The sequence below is a fragment of the Camellia sinensis genome, chromosome 7 (assembly GCF_055761805.1).
Source record: "Camellia sinensis isolate YWXY chromosome 7, ASM5576180v1, whole genome shotgun sequence".
Taxonomy (NCBI): Eukaryota; Viridiplantae; Streptophyta; class Magnoliopsida; order Ericales; family Theaceae; genus Camellia; species Camellia sinensis.
The window spans coordinates 188,782,395-188,800,888 of NC_138967.1; the positions used below are offsets into that span (position 1 = coordinate 188,782,395).

General features: G+C 27.4%; 2 protein-coding genes across 8 annotated transcripts in view; one reads left to right on the plus strand and one right to left on the minus strand.

Annotated features, from left to right (window-relative positions):
- The first annotated feature begins 273 nt into the window (after window positions 1-273).
- Window positions 274-17,701, plus strand: LOC145796400 (GDSL esterase/lipase At5g55050-like). Its single transcript, XM_082881495.1, has 4 exons — window positions 274-639; window positions 15,472-15,708; window positions 16,489-16,498; window positions 17,502-17,701. The coding sequence occupies exons 1-4, from the start codon at window positions 373-375 to the stop codon at window positions 17,699-17,701; spliced, it is 714 nt and encodes a 237-aa protein (XP_082737621.1). The 5' UTR covers window positions 274-372.
- Window positions 17,331-18,494, minus strand: part of MSH5 (MUTS-homolog 5) — a 38,483-nt gene continuing 37,319 nt past the window's right edge. For 2 of the 7 annotated variants that reach the window (XM_082880195.1, XM_082880192.1), the window contains 2 exons: window positions 18,317-18,403; window positions 17,343-17,693 (listed from right to left, as the gene is read on the minus strand). In XM_082880195.1, coding sequence (XP_082736321.1) covers window positions 18,323-18,403 — 81 coding nt within the window. In that variant the 3' untranslated portion in view covers window positions 17,343-17,693; window positions 18,317-18,322. Of the gene's footprint in view, window positions 17,891-18,316; window positions 18,404-18,494 lie in introns of all 7 variants that reach the window. The other 5 variants (XR_014336601.1, XM_082880194.1, XM_082880193.1 and 2 more) reach the window with 5 other exon arrangements.

Below are 18,494 nucleotides of genomic sequence, written 5' to 3' on the forward strand. Positions count from 1 at the left end.
CACCTGCCACGTGTCTAAGTGTCATTGGTTCTTAATGCCATGTTGAGCTCCAGAATAAATAAATAAATAAATAAATAATAAAAACAATTTGAGGAAGAGGTATAAAGATTGGAACATGATAGGACTATATATTTATAAATAAATAAATAAAACAAAATACAATGTGAAGAGAGGGAAAAGCACTTACCCACAACAAAGTAATTGTCCACCGTTCACACTTAGAAGTTAAAAGTTACCAACCCCATGGCACTTCTCAATCCATTAGCTTTTTTGTCACTACTTAAAACCCAACCATGAACCATTCACTGCCCCCATAATTCCAAAATTGAAGAGAGAGAAAGAGAGAGAGAGTATTGGCTTCCTACTTCCTCAATGGCTTACCAGGTCTCAACATTAAGGAGTTTCATGTTGTTCTTGTTTCTCTTTGTAATAGTTTTGTTGGGGTTGAGAAGTCCTTTTGCAGAAGCTCAGAAAGTACCCGCAATTTATGTATTGGGAGACTCATTAGTGGATGTTGGTAACAACAATCACCTCAAGCTCTCTCTTGCTAAAGCTGATTTTGCTCACAGCGCATCGACTTTCTTGGCCAAAAATCTACCGGAAGATTCTGCAATGGCAAAAACTCTGCTGACTTTTTTGGTAACCAAAATTTCACCATCCCATCATAGCCACACTTCACTTTCACTTCTCATCAAACCAAATATCTCTCTCCCTTGCATTGAATCCTATCAATAATGTCAATCATCATATAAAAATATGGTTACTATAATATTATTGAAATCTTAATGCTTAATTTTCTACCTTTTGTTATAGAAAAGGTAGTTCCTATATTTTTGGTTTTGTGTCAATTTAGCTCAAGCAATTTTAATTAATTTAGTTTTGACTCTAAATTTATAATTGATTACCATTTTCTTATGAAAAATAAACGAATAAGCGGCCTATGTCAAGCGCTTGATGATTATTTTTCGTCAAAAATCATAATAGCTTTATCAATTAGACATAATTGATACAAAATTTAAAATTTAAAATTAAAATTGAATCAATTGAAAATACATGAATAAATATAATATAAGAAGCAAAATGAAAAGACTATCAGTATAATTTGTTTATTTATTAAAAAAAGACAGAATTGACCCATAATCAGATTGTGTGGTGAAGATTAATTTGATAACATGTGGGGTTCATAAGTAAAATGAATTTAAACCATTGATTTCTGTTTCAATAATTCTGAATTTGTAGTCTTCCTTTGGAAAGTGCTAAATAAATATACTTTTAAATTTTTTACAAAAAACTATAAAATAAATAAATAAATAATATAAACCAATATATATACTAATATTACACTTTCCAAACAGTCCTTTATTTTTTTGTTGTCAATTCTCTATATTAGGGGTGGACGCGAGTCGGTTGCGGCCACGAAACCTCCAATCTACCATCCGTCCGCCAGATTAGCGGATTGGAGAAAATCAATCCGCATCCGTCCGCCAATCCGGCAGATGCAGATTGGCAGTTTGGCGGATGGATGCGAATCGGTTTAGCGGTTTGAAATTTTATAAATTTTCAACATAATTCAACTTGTGCACTTCCTCAAAAAAAAAAAAAATATTACAGTCAATGACTTAAAAAAGTATTACAATTACTGCATGCCTCATCCAAAGAAGAAAGTTTGAAACTTTAGAATATCACAATCACTTCATGCCTCATCCACATATTACAATCACAGCATGCCTCATCCACATAAAATATTACAATTTGTGATTCTTCAAATATAAAAACAATTCAAACCACAAAAACCATGAATAGAGCAATTATTGAGATTGTATGTCTCTGTATTGTTACATTTATATATGTTTTGAAAATTAAAACCAACCAGCATATTTCATATTTTCTATTTATTACTTTTAGAGTTAGATTTAAAAACTAAAAAATATAGATAAATAATACATTTATTTTTTTCAATTCAAAAAATATATTTAAATTGAAAACTTTTTTTCAACAGAATATTTGAACTCTTTTTCAATTGAAAACACAAATAAAATATTTAAACAAATTGAAAACACAAAATCTTATAAATTACTAAGGGTACTCGCGGTTTGGCAGTTCGGTTATGGGCAAAGGAATCTCAAATCCGTCATCCGTCCGCCAAATTAGCGGATTGGAGAAAATCAATCCGCAACCGTCCGCTCGTCATCACGCATCCGTCCAAAATGCGACGAATCGATTCGATTCAATCAATTTTAACGAATCGATATATCCGCTGTCCACCCCTACTCTATATGTATCACCTTCATTTCGGTTTAGTTTTAGTAGGTGAGATAACGTCTCATCATGTACTAATTTTTCTGCGCATTCTGTCATATTATTTTGTCCATCATACGTCAATTTTTATTTTATTTTTTTCCACCAAGCGACGAAAAAATTTTGTTGTCAAATTTTTTTTATATTAACTTCTTAGTGTTTTTGCAATGACTTTGTATTTTCCGATGTATCAAAAAAAAAAAGTATGTCGCCAAAATTCGTACTTTGCAGTGAACATAAAGATCTTCTGATGGGTTATTTGAGCATTATTGTAAAATTGATAAGTCATAATATAATAAGGATAATTACAAATACACCTTTTCAAAGTTTGTTTAAATGCAAATTATTTCTTTTAATTTTAAAAATTACACCTATTTCTTGAAATTTTTAATTTTATAATAAATGATCTTTTTTATTAATAAATTATCAAATCAATTAATAATTTTTAATTATATCAAAATTTATTTTAATTAATAATTTAAGTAATTTTATTATTGTATCAAGAATTTTACTTTTCTATTAATTCTGTTAAATAAATTTTATAATAAAGTATTTATAATTTTCAAAATTATAAGCGGCAATCGAAATTATAAACAAATTTTATAAAGTGTGTTTATAATTTATCCTAATAATTATCTATCAGAAAAATGCCATGAAAATATAAATGTGCCACATGTATGTTTTTATTTTTAAAAGATTATTTTAACAAAATTTCAAAATAAATTTTTAATTTTATTAATTTAAATAGTAATCTTTTGATTTGTTCGGTGAAGTAAAACTAATAAAAAATATATATTTTTTAATCATTAAATTCAACAGAAAAGAATACATATTTACACTGAGTTAAATGATTTAAATAAATTTTTTTCATCAATTTTACTTAACAAAAATAGTTCGATGATTTAGATTGAAAATAAATTAACAAATTTTGATTTATTTTGTTACATAGTCAAACTTTGAGAATTTATTTGTAATTTTTCCTTTTATTTTTTATTTTTAATTTAGGAAGTAGTGAATCTACTTTGTTTTGATCCTTCTTCACCTTTAGAATAGATGCTATGGGGCCACACATGGGCTTTCAAAACTCCTTTTTTTCTTCTTTTTCTTGGCTTTTTTTTCTTTTTGGATTAAAAAAAAAAAATCAAATCATGGTATGAGAAGATATGGGATGAACCATGTACTCTATAATAAAAGTGGTTTTTTTTTTTTTTTTAATTTACTAGATGCATGCATGCAATCACCAACAATTATTACGTTTATAAAGTTCTATTATAAACGAAAGAAGGCAAAACCCAAAAAGTAAAGAGTTCATGGGGCAGCGCAAATTCAACTCTTAACTTGGGTATTGGGCTGAAGGGTTTTGTTGTATCTATCGGTGGGCTCACTTCCGATTCTTTCTCTCGATTGAAATCATTTATTTTTATTGAGTAAATAATTTATGTAAAAATAAATTAATTGGATCACATTTATTTTTAAAATAATTAACAGTTTAATCTCAAAATTACAATTATTATTTATTTTTTAAAAGACAAAGTTCATATGGATTTAGATGTCCAACCAATCTTATTTTTTACATAAATTATTTACTTGACAAGTCTTACAAGATAAACTGTTTTAAATGTAGATATGAGCTTCAAGTGAGTCCAACAATATTCCTTATTTTAAAAAAAAAGGTAATTACAAGTCAACCCTATGAACAGAACTTATTTACTAGTAAGTCCTACTTCAACCTTAAATGATAAATTTATCGCTATAAAAATATTTTTAAAAAATACAATTCAACTACTTACACTTCTCATTTTTCAATAAAAACTAACAAAAATAAATCACAACTCACAAACAAAATGAAAATATCTTAATCATTTATCACTTTGATAAATTTCATAATATCATTACCAGTACCAAATTATCATTTCACAACACAAACATACAATTATATTATACTAGTGGTAAACCCGTGCTATGCACGGGATTGGTTTAATAATGTGTAAATTTTTTAATAGCGCATTAATTTCTAAATTTACTCATAAAATTATAATCATAATGCATAGAGATCATCTTTTCAAATTTCTTAAGTGAAGACAATATTTCAAAGCAAATATTCATAAAATATTTAAATCATCCAATTGAGTTGTTTTTCTTAAAACAATAAACTTGATTTCTAACTAATGAAATAATATATATTAACAATAAATAAGATGTTTCTCAATAAACTTAATGTCTAAAACATATATATGCTAAAAAAAACTAATAATAAACTAAATGTCATAAATTAAATCTATCTATATTTGATAAATTAAAACTCAATATATGTCGGTCATCATGTCCAAATGTTTCAAAAAGTACCTGTAAAATAAAAAAGTGTTAACATTTTTTTGTTATCATTTTTTACATACAAACAAACTTAAAAAAAAAAAAAAAAAAAAAATAGATATATTACCTTATGAGGAGTGATGATTTAATTGTCCTCATTTTTGGGTTGTTGCTTCACTTCATTCTCTTCAACACAATTATTTTGTTGTTGCTGCTGCTGCTGTTCTTCCACTTTAATATTTTCATTACCAATGCGTTGCTCCACTTCATCCAATGCTTGTAAACAAATCATATCATTTTCAATTTCCTCCAACATAACTATCAATGCTCTCATGTCTGGAAAGTCCTTTTTAATTTTTTTATGAATTTCTTGAATAGGCCATGAGGTTGGAAGTTTGTTAACTATAGCATGAACTAATATTGCAATGTGGGTAGTGGGAGAGTGGGAGTGAAACTCTTTGAGATTTGTTTGGATAGGTTTTGTATTTTTTTTGTTGACAGTTTTTTATGGATAGGAAGTTGTGGGTAGTGGGAGAGTGGGAGTGAAACTCTTTGAGGGAGCTTTTGTTGTTAAGAAAGTCTTTGAGAGGGAGTGAAAAGAGCTATCAACTTAAAAGAGAGGTGCCACGTATTTTATAGATTTATGAGAAATGTCAGTAAGTACCATTATTTGTTGTAAGTACATAAAAAAATTTAAAAATCTATTATACAACATGGATCTACTCAGGAGCTAATGTAACTATTTGTAAAGAAATTATAACACAATAGTTTTGTAGTAAGCAAAGATAATGTAATCAAATTATTGTTATACATGGGGAAAAAAACACAAAGGAAAAAAAAGATTTATTTTGATTTATTGTTAGATTTTTTTTGAAGATTTTGAAAATTACAAAATAAACACAAAGCGATGTCTTTTTGTGGATGTGTATTTTTTTTTATTAATTTATTTAATTGAGATTGGGATTTATTTAATTGATTTAAGTTATAGATATTACTAAATTTTATGTGATAGACATCTGATTCAGTGAATTGTGAGTGTTGGATATGCATGAGTATATTGTAGGAATAAAAATTATGGGTTTCTTTTTCTTTTCTTTTTTAAAAAAATAACGTGATAGATATTGAATATTTTTAGTTTGTATATATGTTTTTAATTTATTTAAGTTACAGATATTTGAGCTCTTTTTTTTAAATAACGTGATAAACATTGAAAAAAATAGTTCATAAAGACAAAATAGATTGTGAGTGTTGGATATGCATGAGTATATTGTAGGAATAAAAATTAGGGAAAATCGGTCTAAGGTCCCTATCTAACTTTTAGTAATAGATTAGGTCCACAATCTGTTCTTTTGTAGTCTAAGGTCCCTCACCCCATTCCCACTCCTAAACTCACCCATCTCACACCACTCTCACCACCACCACCACCACCACCGCCAGAATCTCGCTACTCTCTTCTATCCCTCCAGATCCCCAAACTCAACCTTCTTTCTTTCTCCCCAATTATTATAAACACTCTGCTTCTAAAATTTTCCAAAACCTGCTTCATCTCTCTCTCTCTCTGTACTGTTATTAAATGTGTATGGCTTTTTGGTACTGTTATTAAATGTGTGTGGTATTTTATTTGTGAAGATGTTTATAAGGTGTTGTGACTTCTCTGGATATTGACCTTTTTGGTGGAAGTTAATATATGACAAAACAAACTGGATCCATGGCCGGGCAACTTAAACCTGTTTTTGTGTAATCCTTTATTGTTTTTGCTTCACCGTCAGCTCCCTGTTTTGCACTTGCAATACCAATGGGCAAGCAATACTTGTCCTCCTTCATCAAGTTATCAATTGCGAGAATCCTCCAGTGTCCACCCACCTGGGCAAAGACAACAATCATGGAAAGGGATTTGATTTTTCTGCATCACTTATCCATGAAAATCATGAATGGCTTTTCTTCATTCATGATTTTAATTGCTGATATGTTTTTTAAGAAAGTGGATTTATCAAGAGACAGATTCAGAGAATCCATAGAATGGTTAACATTAGCAATGAAATATTCAAATGCAACTGGAATGGAACAACTATAACCGCCAGAAGAAGACATAAAACCAGTTATTCAACTAAGAAGGTGGTACCTTATTATTCATTGCATATCCTGGTGCGATGATGAGTAACAAGAACGAGACTTTTTTAATGCCATAATAACTTCAAATTCAACATTCATGCCAGAACAATTTCAAATTAACAAAATAATAACCAATTTTTTTGTGAGACTACAAATAGATGGTGAGATTGCTCCTCTATAGCAAAGAAAGTTCACAAACAAATCTCTCACCCAACTTCACATCCACAAGAACCATGTTTTTACCCCACATGTCATTGCTCTGAAATTTCCCTTGTCAGTTTCTTTAACAGATTATTTATAAGCACCTCGTGTTGATCTGGCACTGTGAGCAGACCTTGATGGAGGAACGAGACAGCCAAGACCAATACCTTTGTCTTCTCTGCTGCAATCTCTCTCACTCAAATTATGCCTACACTACTTTGCACAAAGAATCACAAGGATGTCGATGACTTCACCGTGTTTTCTCTTCCGCTTCTTTTTTCAGCTGTGTTTGGAAATCGGTAGAGCTTGGTTGACACCTTGCACTACTGCATTTGCAGGCATACCATCTAATAGTTCATCTTATTTGTTGCTGTTTTATGCCTCTTCTAAATGAAGAAAAAAAAGTTTTCCCTGGCTTACATGCACGAAATAAAATAAAGGTCAACATTTTGATACAACATTTGACTCAACAAAAATGTGCCCATTTGAATTGATAGAAGTTAAAGGTCCACCTAATAAGAATAAGTTCACTAGGAGTTCTAAACATCAGTATGACAAGCTACTGAAATTTCAGTAGCCCAAATTTCTCTGGTTTGGTTTGATTTTGAATGACCAATAATAAAGAAGTTTAGATAACCAAGAAATATTTGCTAGTAGGTAACTAGAGAAATTCTTTGATTTTGAATGACCAATAATGGCTATGAGAAATTTGGAGAATCAGAAGCTTCTTCTGCAACCATATATCCAAAGAAAAAATATTAGAGAGTGAGAGAGAGTTTAGGCTAAGATGAGACTTGAACTTACTTTGTCCAAAGAAATTAGAGTGGGAAATCCAGAGAAATTTGGCGAGAATTTCTCTGGACAGTGGGAAGTCCAGAGAAATTTGGAGAGAAGTCCAGAGAAATTTGGCGAGAATTTCTCTGGACAGTGGGAAGTCCAGATAAATTTGAAAAGAAGTCCAGAGAAATTTGGAATTAGGCAAGGATAGATATACCCTGGAAAATTTGTAGATAAGTACAACAAAAATTTATTGAATTCATTCAAAGAAAATGATAGGAATTTCCCAAACAATTGTAGAAATTATGAATCAATATCAACAATATAGCATATTCAAACAAGATGAAGCACATTACAATTTCTCTGGAGAGAAGAGAAATTTCTCTGGAGAGAATGGAAGGCCAGAGAAATTTACAGTGGGAATTCTAGGGAATGTTAGAGAAATTAGAAAGTCCAGAGAAATTCTTCCCAGAATTTCTTTGGACTAATTTTATCTTTGAGGTTGAATTTTCTCTGGAAGTCTAGGGAATGACTTCTTCTCTTTCTTGTCTATGCTAAGGTATGGCAAGATCTTACTGACAACCACATCATCTTGTTGGACTTGATATACAAAGAGCACTAGGATTAGCAAACAGAATTTTGATAGCAACCCTTCAAAATTCTAATGTTGCTTACATATTCCATAATGTCTAGGGTAGAGAAATGGACAATGGAATATGGGATTCAAAATTCTAATGTTGCTTACATATTACAATGTGGAATTTTTCCAGTTGAATTCAGTTGAACAATGTTGCTTACCCAATGAATCACAATGATTTGGATGTGAATGAGAAGAAAAGTAGAGAAACTCATCCAGAGAAATTTGGTCCAGAGAAATTTCTCTGGGCCAGAATTTCTCTGACCAATTTTCTCTGCACTGAAATTTCTCTGGACCAAATTTCTCTGGACCAAATTTCTCTGGACTGAAATTTCTCTGGACTGAAATTTCTCTGGATCAAGGTTGAGGGACCTTAGACATTATGAAATATTGTTGAGGGACCTTAGACATTATAAAAATATTTGATGTCCTTTATGCTATAAAATCATAATACCAGGGACCTTAAAAAAAAAACCCCTAAAAATTATGGGTTTCTTTTTCTTTTTTTTAAAAAAAAAATAACGTGATAGACATTGAATATTTTTAGTTTGTATATATATTTTTAATTTATTTAAGTTACAGATATTTGAGCTCTTTTTTTTAAATAACGTGATAAACATTGAAAAAAATAGTTCATAAAGACAAAATAGATTGTGAGTGTTGGATATGCATAAGTATATTGTAGGAATAAAAATTATGGGTTTCTTTTTCTTTTTTTTTTAAAAAAATAACGTGATAGACATTGAATATTTTTAGTTTGTATATATGTTTTTAATTTATTTAAGTTACAGATATTTGAGCTCTTTTTTTTAAATAACGTGATAAACATTGAAAAAAATAGTTCATAAAGACAAAATAGATTAAAATAATTAATAAAGATTTTTTTTACATCTAATTCATAATCTTTTTTTTTTCTCCCTCATAACTCAAATCAACTATAAAAATTAAAAAAATTAAAAATTCAACTATCATTTCAAACATAAATTTTTTAATCAAATTAAAATAATTAAAAAATTAACTAAAATAATTTATTTCCAAAAAAAATACTGGGTGTTTTTTGACTTTTTAATATTAGGCAGAAAATTTAGGGGGTGTGGTTTTGGTAAAAGCATCCAGTTTTCCTTGCAATTTTCTCAATAAATATATATATATATATATATATATATATATATCTATACTATATATCTATACTATATATCCTTGTGAACTGTATATAAGAAAAAAAAGTAACAAATTTGTTTGGATAGTTTTTTTTTTATTTTTTTCATTGACAACTTGATTTGTTTGAGGTGGGAGGGTAAACAGATTTGTTTACAAAATCTCAAATGCTTGAAGAAAAAAATAAATTATTAAAACAAAAGAAAAAGAGAAATCAAGACTTGCCTTCAATGGCGGACTGTTGGGTTCACTGCTCATGAATGAAGTTGATGAAATAATGGTTTAAAAAATAGTGAATGAATAACAGCTACAACTATACAATATTCACCAATAACGAAAAGTACATGATTATATTGACATGCAAAAGAATCAAAAATTTAAAATAAACCATTGTTACCTTTTACAATGGACGAAGAAACTCTCTGTGACTAAAAGAATCTGTCACTATCCTACGTAATCCACACCTATCCTGAAACATGAAGGCTTTATAAAAATCAAAACAACAAAAACAAAGAAAAATAAGACAGAAAGAAAGTTCTGCAAAGAATGAAAAAGCAACGGTAACAAATTTTACCTTTTAAAAACAATGCAAATTATTAAAACAAAAGAAAAAGAGAAATCAAGACTTGCCTTCAATGGCGGACTGTTGGGTTCACTGCTCATGAATGAAGTTGATGAAATAATAGTTTAAAGGGATATGGATAGATGGGTGGTTTTTTTTTTAATATATCAATCTGTTGTAGGATAGTGAGAGAGTGGGTGTTTGAGGATATGAGAGATTTGTTTGAGCTGGGAGAGTAATAGATTTGTTTGGATATTTTTATTTATTTTTTTTTTTTCCGTTGACAGCAATTCTCAACATTATCAATAGTCTCCTTCATAGCTTCTTCTTTTTTCTCATATCTATTTTCAAATAATAATAATAATACGGCAATTTAACTCCCGGAGTATGTGCAATCGGGATTTTGATTTTGTTTATTACATAGTTAGAGTGTACGTATATTCATTTTAATGTATAAAATTATGCAATTGGGATTTTGATTTTGTTTATTACATAGTTAGAGTGTACGTATATTCATTTTAATGTATAAAATTGTAATATATTATTAGAATAATATACTATTAGAATTTAAAATTTATAGTTAATTTAAAATTTTTCATAACTACTTTTAAATTTAAAAAGAAAAATAAAGTAATTGATTTGTTTGAGGTGGGAGAGTAATAGATTTGTTTGGATAGATTTTGTATTTTTTTTTTTTTTTGACAGTTTTTTATGGATAGGAGTTGTGGGTAGTGGGAGAGTGGGAGTGAAACTCTTTGAGATTTGTTTGGATAGGTTTTGTATTTTTTTTGTTGACAGTTTTTTATGGATAGGAGTTGTGGGTAGTGGGAGAGTGGAAGTGAAACTCTTTGAAAGAGCTTTTGTTGTTAAGAAAGTCTTTGAGAGGGAGTGAAAAGAGCTATCAACTTAAAAGAGAGGTGCCACGTATTTTATAGATTTATGAGAATTTTAGGATGACATTTTGAAGCCTTCTAAAACAGCACTACATTTTTATATATAGATACTAGCGATAACCCGTGCGATGCACGGAAAAATAAATTATTTATATTTTGTGTAATAAATAAATCATCTTAATTTTAAATTATATCTTAATAGCAACAAATAATGATATTAAGCCATCTGGGTAGATGTTAACAATAATTAACTCACAAAATTTCACAATAAAATTTGACATGCATAAGAAATTATTAATTAGAAAAACTATTGAGAGTAATAATATCATAATCACTTAATAACATAAATAACTTGTATCAAACTAAACAAAACATTAAAAGAGAGAAATTCTATAAGCTCATAAAAGTTATCATAAATTTACTTGGACTTTTAAATCAGTTGTGTATATTATTATTGTGGGATCAAATTATGAATATCAACTTTTAATTATAATTTATAAATAGTTTTTTAAAAATTTTAATCTAAGTTTGTTGCCTTGCTTATAAAAAGAACTTCTCAAACAAATCATTAATTGATTATATTAGCAACTCTCTATCTTTGATTTCCTCTATCAATGACACACGCATATCATATCAAAGTATAAATGCTTCTCCATAGTTTGAAGAATACTTGCATAGATTCAATGTCATTTTTAAAAAATTAATCAAGATAAGAATTTCATAGTATTATAAAAATTATATAAGAGAATAGTTTTAATCTATCTTATTTATAAAAAAAATGATAAAAAATTATTTGAATTGTACTTGAAGAAATATAACAAATGATAGCTTTAATCATTATATACCCAAAAAAAAAATTATATCTGTGGGAAAAAATGGTCGAATACAAATAAAGTCATGGATATTGAATTAAATCATATGGGCTCTAAATTGATAGTATAATATAGCAAGTCAACTAAAGTAACATAGAGATATTAACAAACATGTAGTACTTCCTTATCATCTTTGTATTATATTCATTAATTTCATATATTATATGAAAGTTTTATTCGTTTCGATAAGGACCAAGAAAACAAATTTGATAAGAAATTGATTCTAAACTTAATTATTAAAAAAACAAAAATTTCAAAGAGAGAATTTAGAGATGAGATTGGAGAAATACTATAACGAATGACAGTCTTAAAAAAAAAAAAAAAAACATAACAATGATCTGCTGCAATTTATTTTTAATAACTAATAGAAAGAATATCAAATTATTATCTTTTATAAATATAGTGAAGAAAATTAATTTTGTGAGATTTTTGTGTTGCATTCTCCCATGTAGCCTTTATTATTTCATTATTAATACTCTTCTCATTTAAAGCGAATCAATTTCATTATTAATACTTTTCTCATTCAGAGCCAATAATTTTTTTTTTAATCTTTATCACATGGTAGATAATAACGAATAATAAAAATTATCAAAAGAAGGTTAAGAATTTAATAGGAGATAAGAAGTTATAGATAAATTCATTTCATAAGATAAAAAATTTAAAATAAAAAAAGATAATATGTGATAGGAGAAAAAAAATATGAGCAAATGAAAATAAAGATTCAGATATATATGTTTTTGATAGATATATAGATTAACAAATCATATCTTTATCTAAATTTTATTATTTTACTTTTTTTGTAAATCAATTATTTAATCTTTATCTTTATTTGTAGGCCACGAAATTAATTTTTATAAATTATTTATCATTTTTCATATGTTTATTTATCTATAAGTCATGAAATTATTTTTTTAAATAATTTTTTAATTTTTATCTTTATCTATAGGTCATGAAATAAATTTTCATAAATTATTTATGAATTTTTATATGTTTATCTATAATGAAATTAATTAAAGTACGAAATGAAGGGAAGAAAAAATGAGTAATTTTGTTTTTTTTTTAAAAAAAAAAACAATTATTTAATCTTTATCTTTATTTGTAGGTCATGAAATTAATTTTTATAAGTTATTTATCAACTTTTATTTGTTTATTTATAGGAAGAAATTTTAAATTATCTATAAGTTATGAAATTAATTTTTTTAAATTAATTTTTTAATTTTTATCTTTATCTGTAGACTACAAAATTATTTTTTAGTTTTTATATATTTATCTATATGGAGAATTTTGAAATTCAAATCTTTATCTATAAGCAATGAAATTAATTTTAATTATAATTAATCAAACAAATAGAAAATGAAGAAAAATAGAAAACATGAAAGGCAGTCAAAGAAGGTTGACACGTAGGAAAGAGAGAGTTTCAAAATTATGAGAATTTAGGAATAAATATTTGGAGGCTTTTAACAAAACAACTACATTTGGTCTTTATCACTTGGTAGATAATAACGAATAATAAAAATTATCAAAAGAAGGTTAAGAATTTAATAGGAGATAAGAAGTTATAGATAAAGTCATTTCATAAGATAAAAAATTTAAAATAAAAAAAGATAATATGTGATAGGAGAAAAAAAATATGAGCAAATGAAAATAAAGATTCAGATATATATGTTTTTGATAGATATATAGATTAACAAATCATATCTTTATCTAAATTTTATTATTTTACTTTTTTTGTAAATCAATTATTTAATCTTTATCTTTATTTGTAGGCCACGAAATTAATTTTTATAAATTATTTATCATTTTTCATATGTTTATTTATCTATAAGTCATGAAATTATTTTTTTAAATAATTTTTTAATTTTTATCTTTATCTATAGGTCATGAAATAAATTTTCATAAATTATTTATGAATTTTTATATGTTTATCTATAATGAAATTAATTAAAGTACGAAATGAAGGGAAGAAAAAATGAGTAATTTTGTTTTTTTTTTTTAAAAAAAACAATTATTTAATCTTTATCTTTATTTGTAGGTCATGAAATTAATTTTTATAAGTTATTTATCAACTTTTATTTGTTTATTTATAGGAAGAAATTTTAAATTATCTATAAGTTATGAAATTAATTTTTTTAAATTGATTTTTTAATTTTTATCTTTATCTGTAGACTACAAAATTATTTTTTAGTTTTTATGTGTTTTTCTATATGGAGAATTTTGAAATTCAAATCTTTATCCATAAGTAATGAAATTAATTTTAATTATAATTAATCAAACAAATAGAAAATGAAGAAAAATAGAAAACATGAAAGGCAGTCAAAGAAGGTTGACACGTAGGAAAGAGAGAGTTTCAAAATTATGAGAATTTAGGAATAAATATTTGGAGGCTTTTAACAAAACAACTACATTTGGTCTTTATCACTTGGTAGATAATAACGAATAATAAAAATTATCAAAAGAAGGTTAAGAATTTAATAGGAGATAAGAAGTTATAGATAAAGTCATTTCATAAGATAAAAAATTTAAAATAAAAAAAGATAATATGTGATAGGAGAAAAAAAATATGAGCAAATGAAAATAAAGATTCAGATATATATGTTTTTGATAGATATATAGATTAACAAATCATATCTTTATCTAAATTTTATTATTTTACTTTTTTTGTAAATCAATTATTTAATCTTTATCTTTATTTGTAGGCCACGAAATTAATTTTTATAAATTATTTATCATTTTTCATATGTTTATTTATCTATAAGTCATGAAATTATTTTTTTAAATAATTTTTTAATTTTTATCTTTATCTATAGGTCATGAAATAAATTTTCATAAATTATTTATGAATTTTTATATGTTTATCTATAATGAAATTAATTAAAGTACGAAATGAAGGGAAGAAAAAATGAGTAATTTTGTTTTTTTTTTTAAATAATTATTTAATCTTTATCTTTATTTGTAGGCCATGAAATTAATTTTTATAAGTTATTTATCAACTTTTATTTGTTTATTTATAGGAAGAAATTTTAAATTATCTATAAGTTATGAAATTAATTTTTTAATTTTTATCTTTATCTGTAGACTATAAAATTAATTTTTAGTTTTTATGTGTTTTTCTATATGGAGAAATTTTGAAATTCAAATCTTTATCCATAAGTAATGAAATTAATTTTAATTATAATTAATCAAACAAATAGAAAATGAAGAAAAATAGAAAACATGAAAGGCAGTCAAAGAAGGTTGACACGTAGGAAAGAGAGAGTTTCAAAATTATGAGAATTTAGGAATAAATATTTGGAAGTTTTTAACTAAACAACTACATTTGGTTATATATATAGTATAGATTCTTATTTTATTATAGTATAGATATAGATATAATAAAAAATTTAAAAAAAAATTAAAAAAAGCATTTAAGATTTATGAGTAAATAAGTTGAGAAATGGAGCAGCAAAACGTGTTTGGTGCCAATAAAAAATGGTTTATTGGCTTGGTATGTGAATAGTGGTAATAGCAACTAACGGTTGAAAATTTCAAAAACTTGGATTGCGGTGAACGTGGATCGAACACGTGACCTTCAGATCGTCAGTCTGACGCTCTCCCAACTGATATATCCCCACTTAATGTCATCTTAATCCAGTTTAAATTGTTTTACAGAGACAGTCAATTCCTTTAACCAAACAAGTTGAGTACTACTCGACGGTTTACGAAGATTTGGTGCAACAGCTCGGATCAGCTACTGCACTAGACCACCTGTCCAAATCCCTGTTCGCGGTTGTGATTGGAAGCAACGACATACTTGGTTACTTCAAATCCGGGTCGGATCTTCCCAAGAAAATCACCCAACAGCAGTATGTGGATCTAATGGTTATGACCCTCAAAGATGTCTTGAAGGTAAATCTCGTAAAAAAAAATGATAGCTAAAAATTAATTCCAACAATATACCATAGTTAGAGTAATACTAAGGACGTTTAAATTTTTATATCAAATTTATGTGTTATTGACATGACACCTTACATGTCATTCATGTATTAGTATAATTGTGAAATTATTGCTCTATAATATAATAAATATAATTAATACCTAAATTTTTAAGTCATGTTGGTAGTCTCCTCATTCCATTCAATTTAATCACCCAATAAGCTATATATTTTGGCACAATTAACTAAAATTTTAATTTATTTAAGTTAATTTTAAATTATAAGCTATAAATGGAAGCCATGCAATCAATTAGCATAAACTTTCAAAAAAAAATATATAAAAATATGAGTTATAAGGAGACCTTAAAATTGTACCAAATAGATTGTTGATGATTTATATATCCAATGTTGTGTTTGAACTTAGCGTTCTCAACGTGTCCTTAATTTTAAATTTTACTTGATTCATTCAAAATCAGATTCGACCTCCTAACTTTATTTTGAGCTACACTCTTAGATATATCGAAAAAATCATTCTACAAAACAAACAAACAAAAATGATTTCAACAACCCCACCTCAAATTGGAAATTTATGCCAATGATATTGAGTTCGTAAAGCGCTATTATCGATTTAAGTCATATTGATTGGTTCACATTTTTCAAGAACGTGACACTTATAATATAACCAAACCAAACTAAGCATTTTTTTTTATTTACTCTTTGAAATTGTTATAGTTTGCCTCACTTTTTCTTATAGTGGTTGCTCAGTTACCATTTTTTCTTTTCTTACCCCATAATATACAGCATGTTAGTTATTTTAACTGTGTTTGGAAAGCTATGGGATAGGCTATTTTAACCTCAAGTTTGAAAAAAGCCCCGTAACCTTTACTGTAGTTGAACCATTGATTTATATTAATATATATATATATATATATGTAGCTCGACAGCCTACAGTCAGTGGCACTGACAACCTGCTACTATCACTTGACAGACTATTCCATCGGTAGTAAATGACACTTTCACCCCTTTACACCAATTTTGAAAAAAGTAAAATTACGAACAAATTTATCATTTCAACCTCAAACATCATTTCAAACACATTTTTCAATACAACAACTCAAATAAAAATCCATCCCATCTTTCCAAACACACAAACTAAAATAACCAAAAAGCCTAAAAAATAGTCACTTCCCAAACACCCACTTTGTTTTATTGGTTATTTTATTCTATTTTGTCTTTTAGTGCTATTTTAGCCCAAAAAAAGAAAAAAACCTATTGCCAAACACCCCCATGACCCATGAATCTTGCACAGTAAAATGGATTCTCCTTTCTCAAAAAGAAGTTTTTGCTCATCTCAAATCTTCAACTGATGAAAAAATTACTAGAGGTAAACAAAAAGCGAGATTGTTTTATAAAATACAATTTTAATTTTCAGAATTTGCTTTTTGATTTTTTTTTTTTTTAAGTTTGGCTTCTCTTAAATTGTCATCTTAAAATATTCAAAAAGCTCATTATTTTCATATGATTCACTTTTTGGGGATGGAAATGATTTTTAAAAATTCAAAAATATCTTTTTTTTTTTGGTATTTTATAGTGTTATCAAACTAGTTTCCAATTGTTAGTTTAAAAAAAAAAAAATCTGAAAACTAAACCAATCATTCACTTTCCTCTCCACAAATCCAAAAGCCAATTGGTAACTTACTCTTTTTGGAATTCTTCTCCAATTATTGCAATTAACCACAATATTTTGTCAAATATTCAAATATTCAGCTTGTTGTGGGTTGGGGAACCTGAGAGCCCAAGTTCCATGCGTGCCCGTTGCCAAGTACTGCTCCAACAGAAGTGATCATGTCTTCTGGGATCTCTACCATCCCACTGAAGCAGCAGCTCACCTCTTTGTCAACGCCGTTTTTGGAGGTTCGCAACAGTTTGCAATGCCTATGAATGTGAACCAGCTAATCGCTGCATAAACCGTGGTGTAAACAAGTGTTAGGGCTGTCCATGATGCCCTTAAACATAGAAAGGAATACAAAATACATAGAACAGAGGGGATAAAGAAGATGGGATTGTTAACCAATTACCTGAACCAATAATATGTGCATGCATTAGTACAAATCAACTGCTTTACGCTCTATTTGTTTCTTCGAAAATAAGTTTTTCTGAAAAACATTTTCCGCATTTTCTAGGTCTTGGTATGACAAAAATGAGTAAACTGAAAATTATTGAGAAATATCACCACCACCCTAAGTTTTATTTGCCTCCAACTGTTCAATTTTCACAAACTAATCAATCATGGAAATTATGGAGAAATATCATTGTAATACACATTCTTGCATTAGAATGAGAAAAGTTCAAAAATTGTTTGATTCAGATTTAACTATAGAAATCGGATACCGAAGGAGAAAAATGGCTTGCGTTGGCAGAAATTACCCATTTGTTTACCTTCGGTTTTAGTAGTACTTCAATATTGATACCAAAATAAGTATATTTGTGTGAATGGTTCTGAAAAACCCAAGAAATTTACAGTAGCATTTCGTGATGCCATTGATGAGCAGGAGAAGAAAGAAGACAGATTTGATGCTTACATGAATCTAAGAAGGAAAGATATCTTGGAAGAAGAGGTTCAGATCGCCATTACAAGCATCAAATGATAACATTTTGTCGATTGTATCCTGCATTTGGTTTACACACGCGCACAATGATTCATGTGAAAGGTGACATGGAAATTTCTGAGTTTATTCTAACTACAAAACTAGTTTCAGA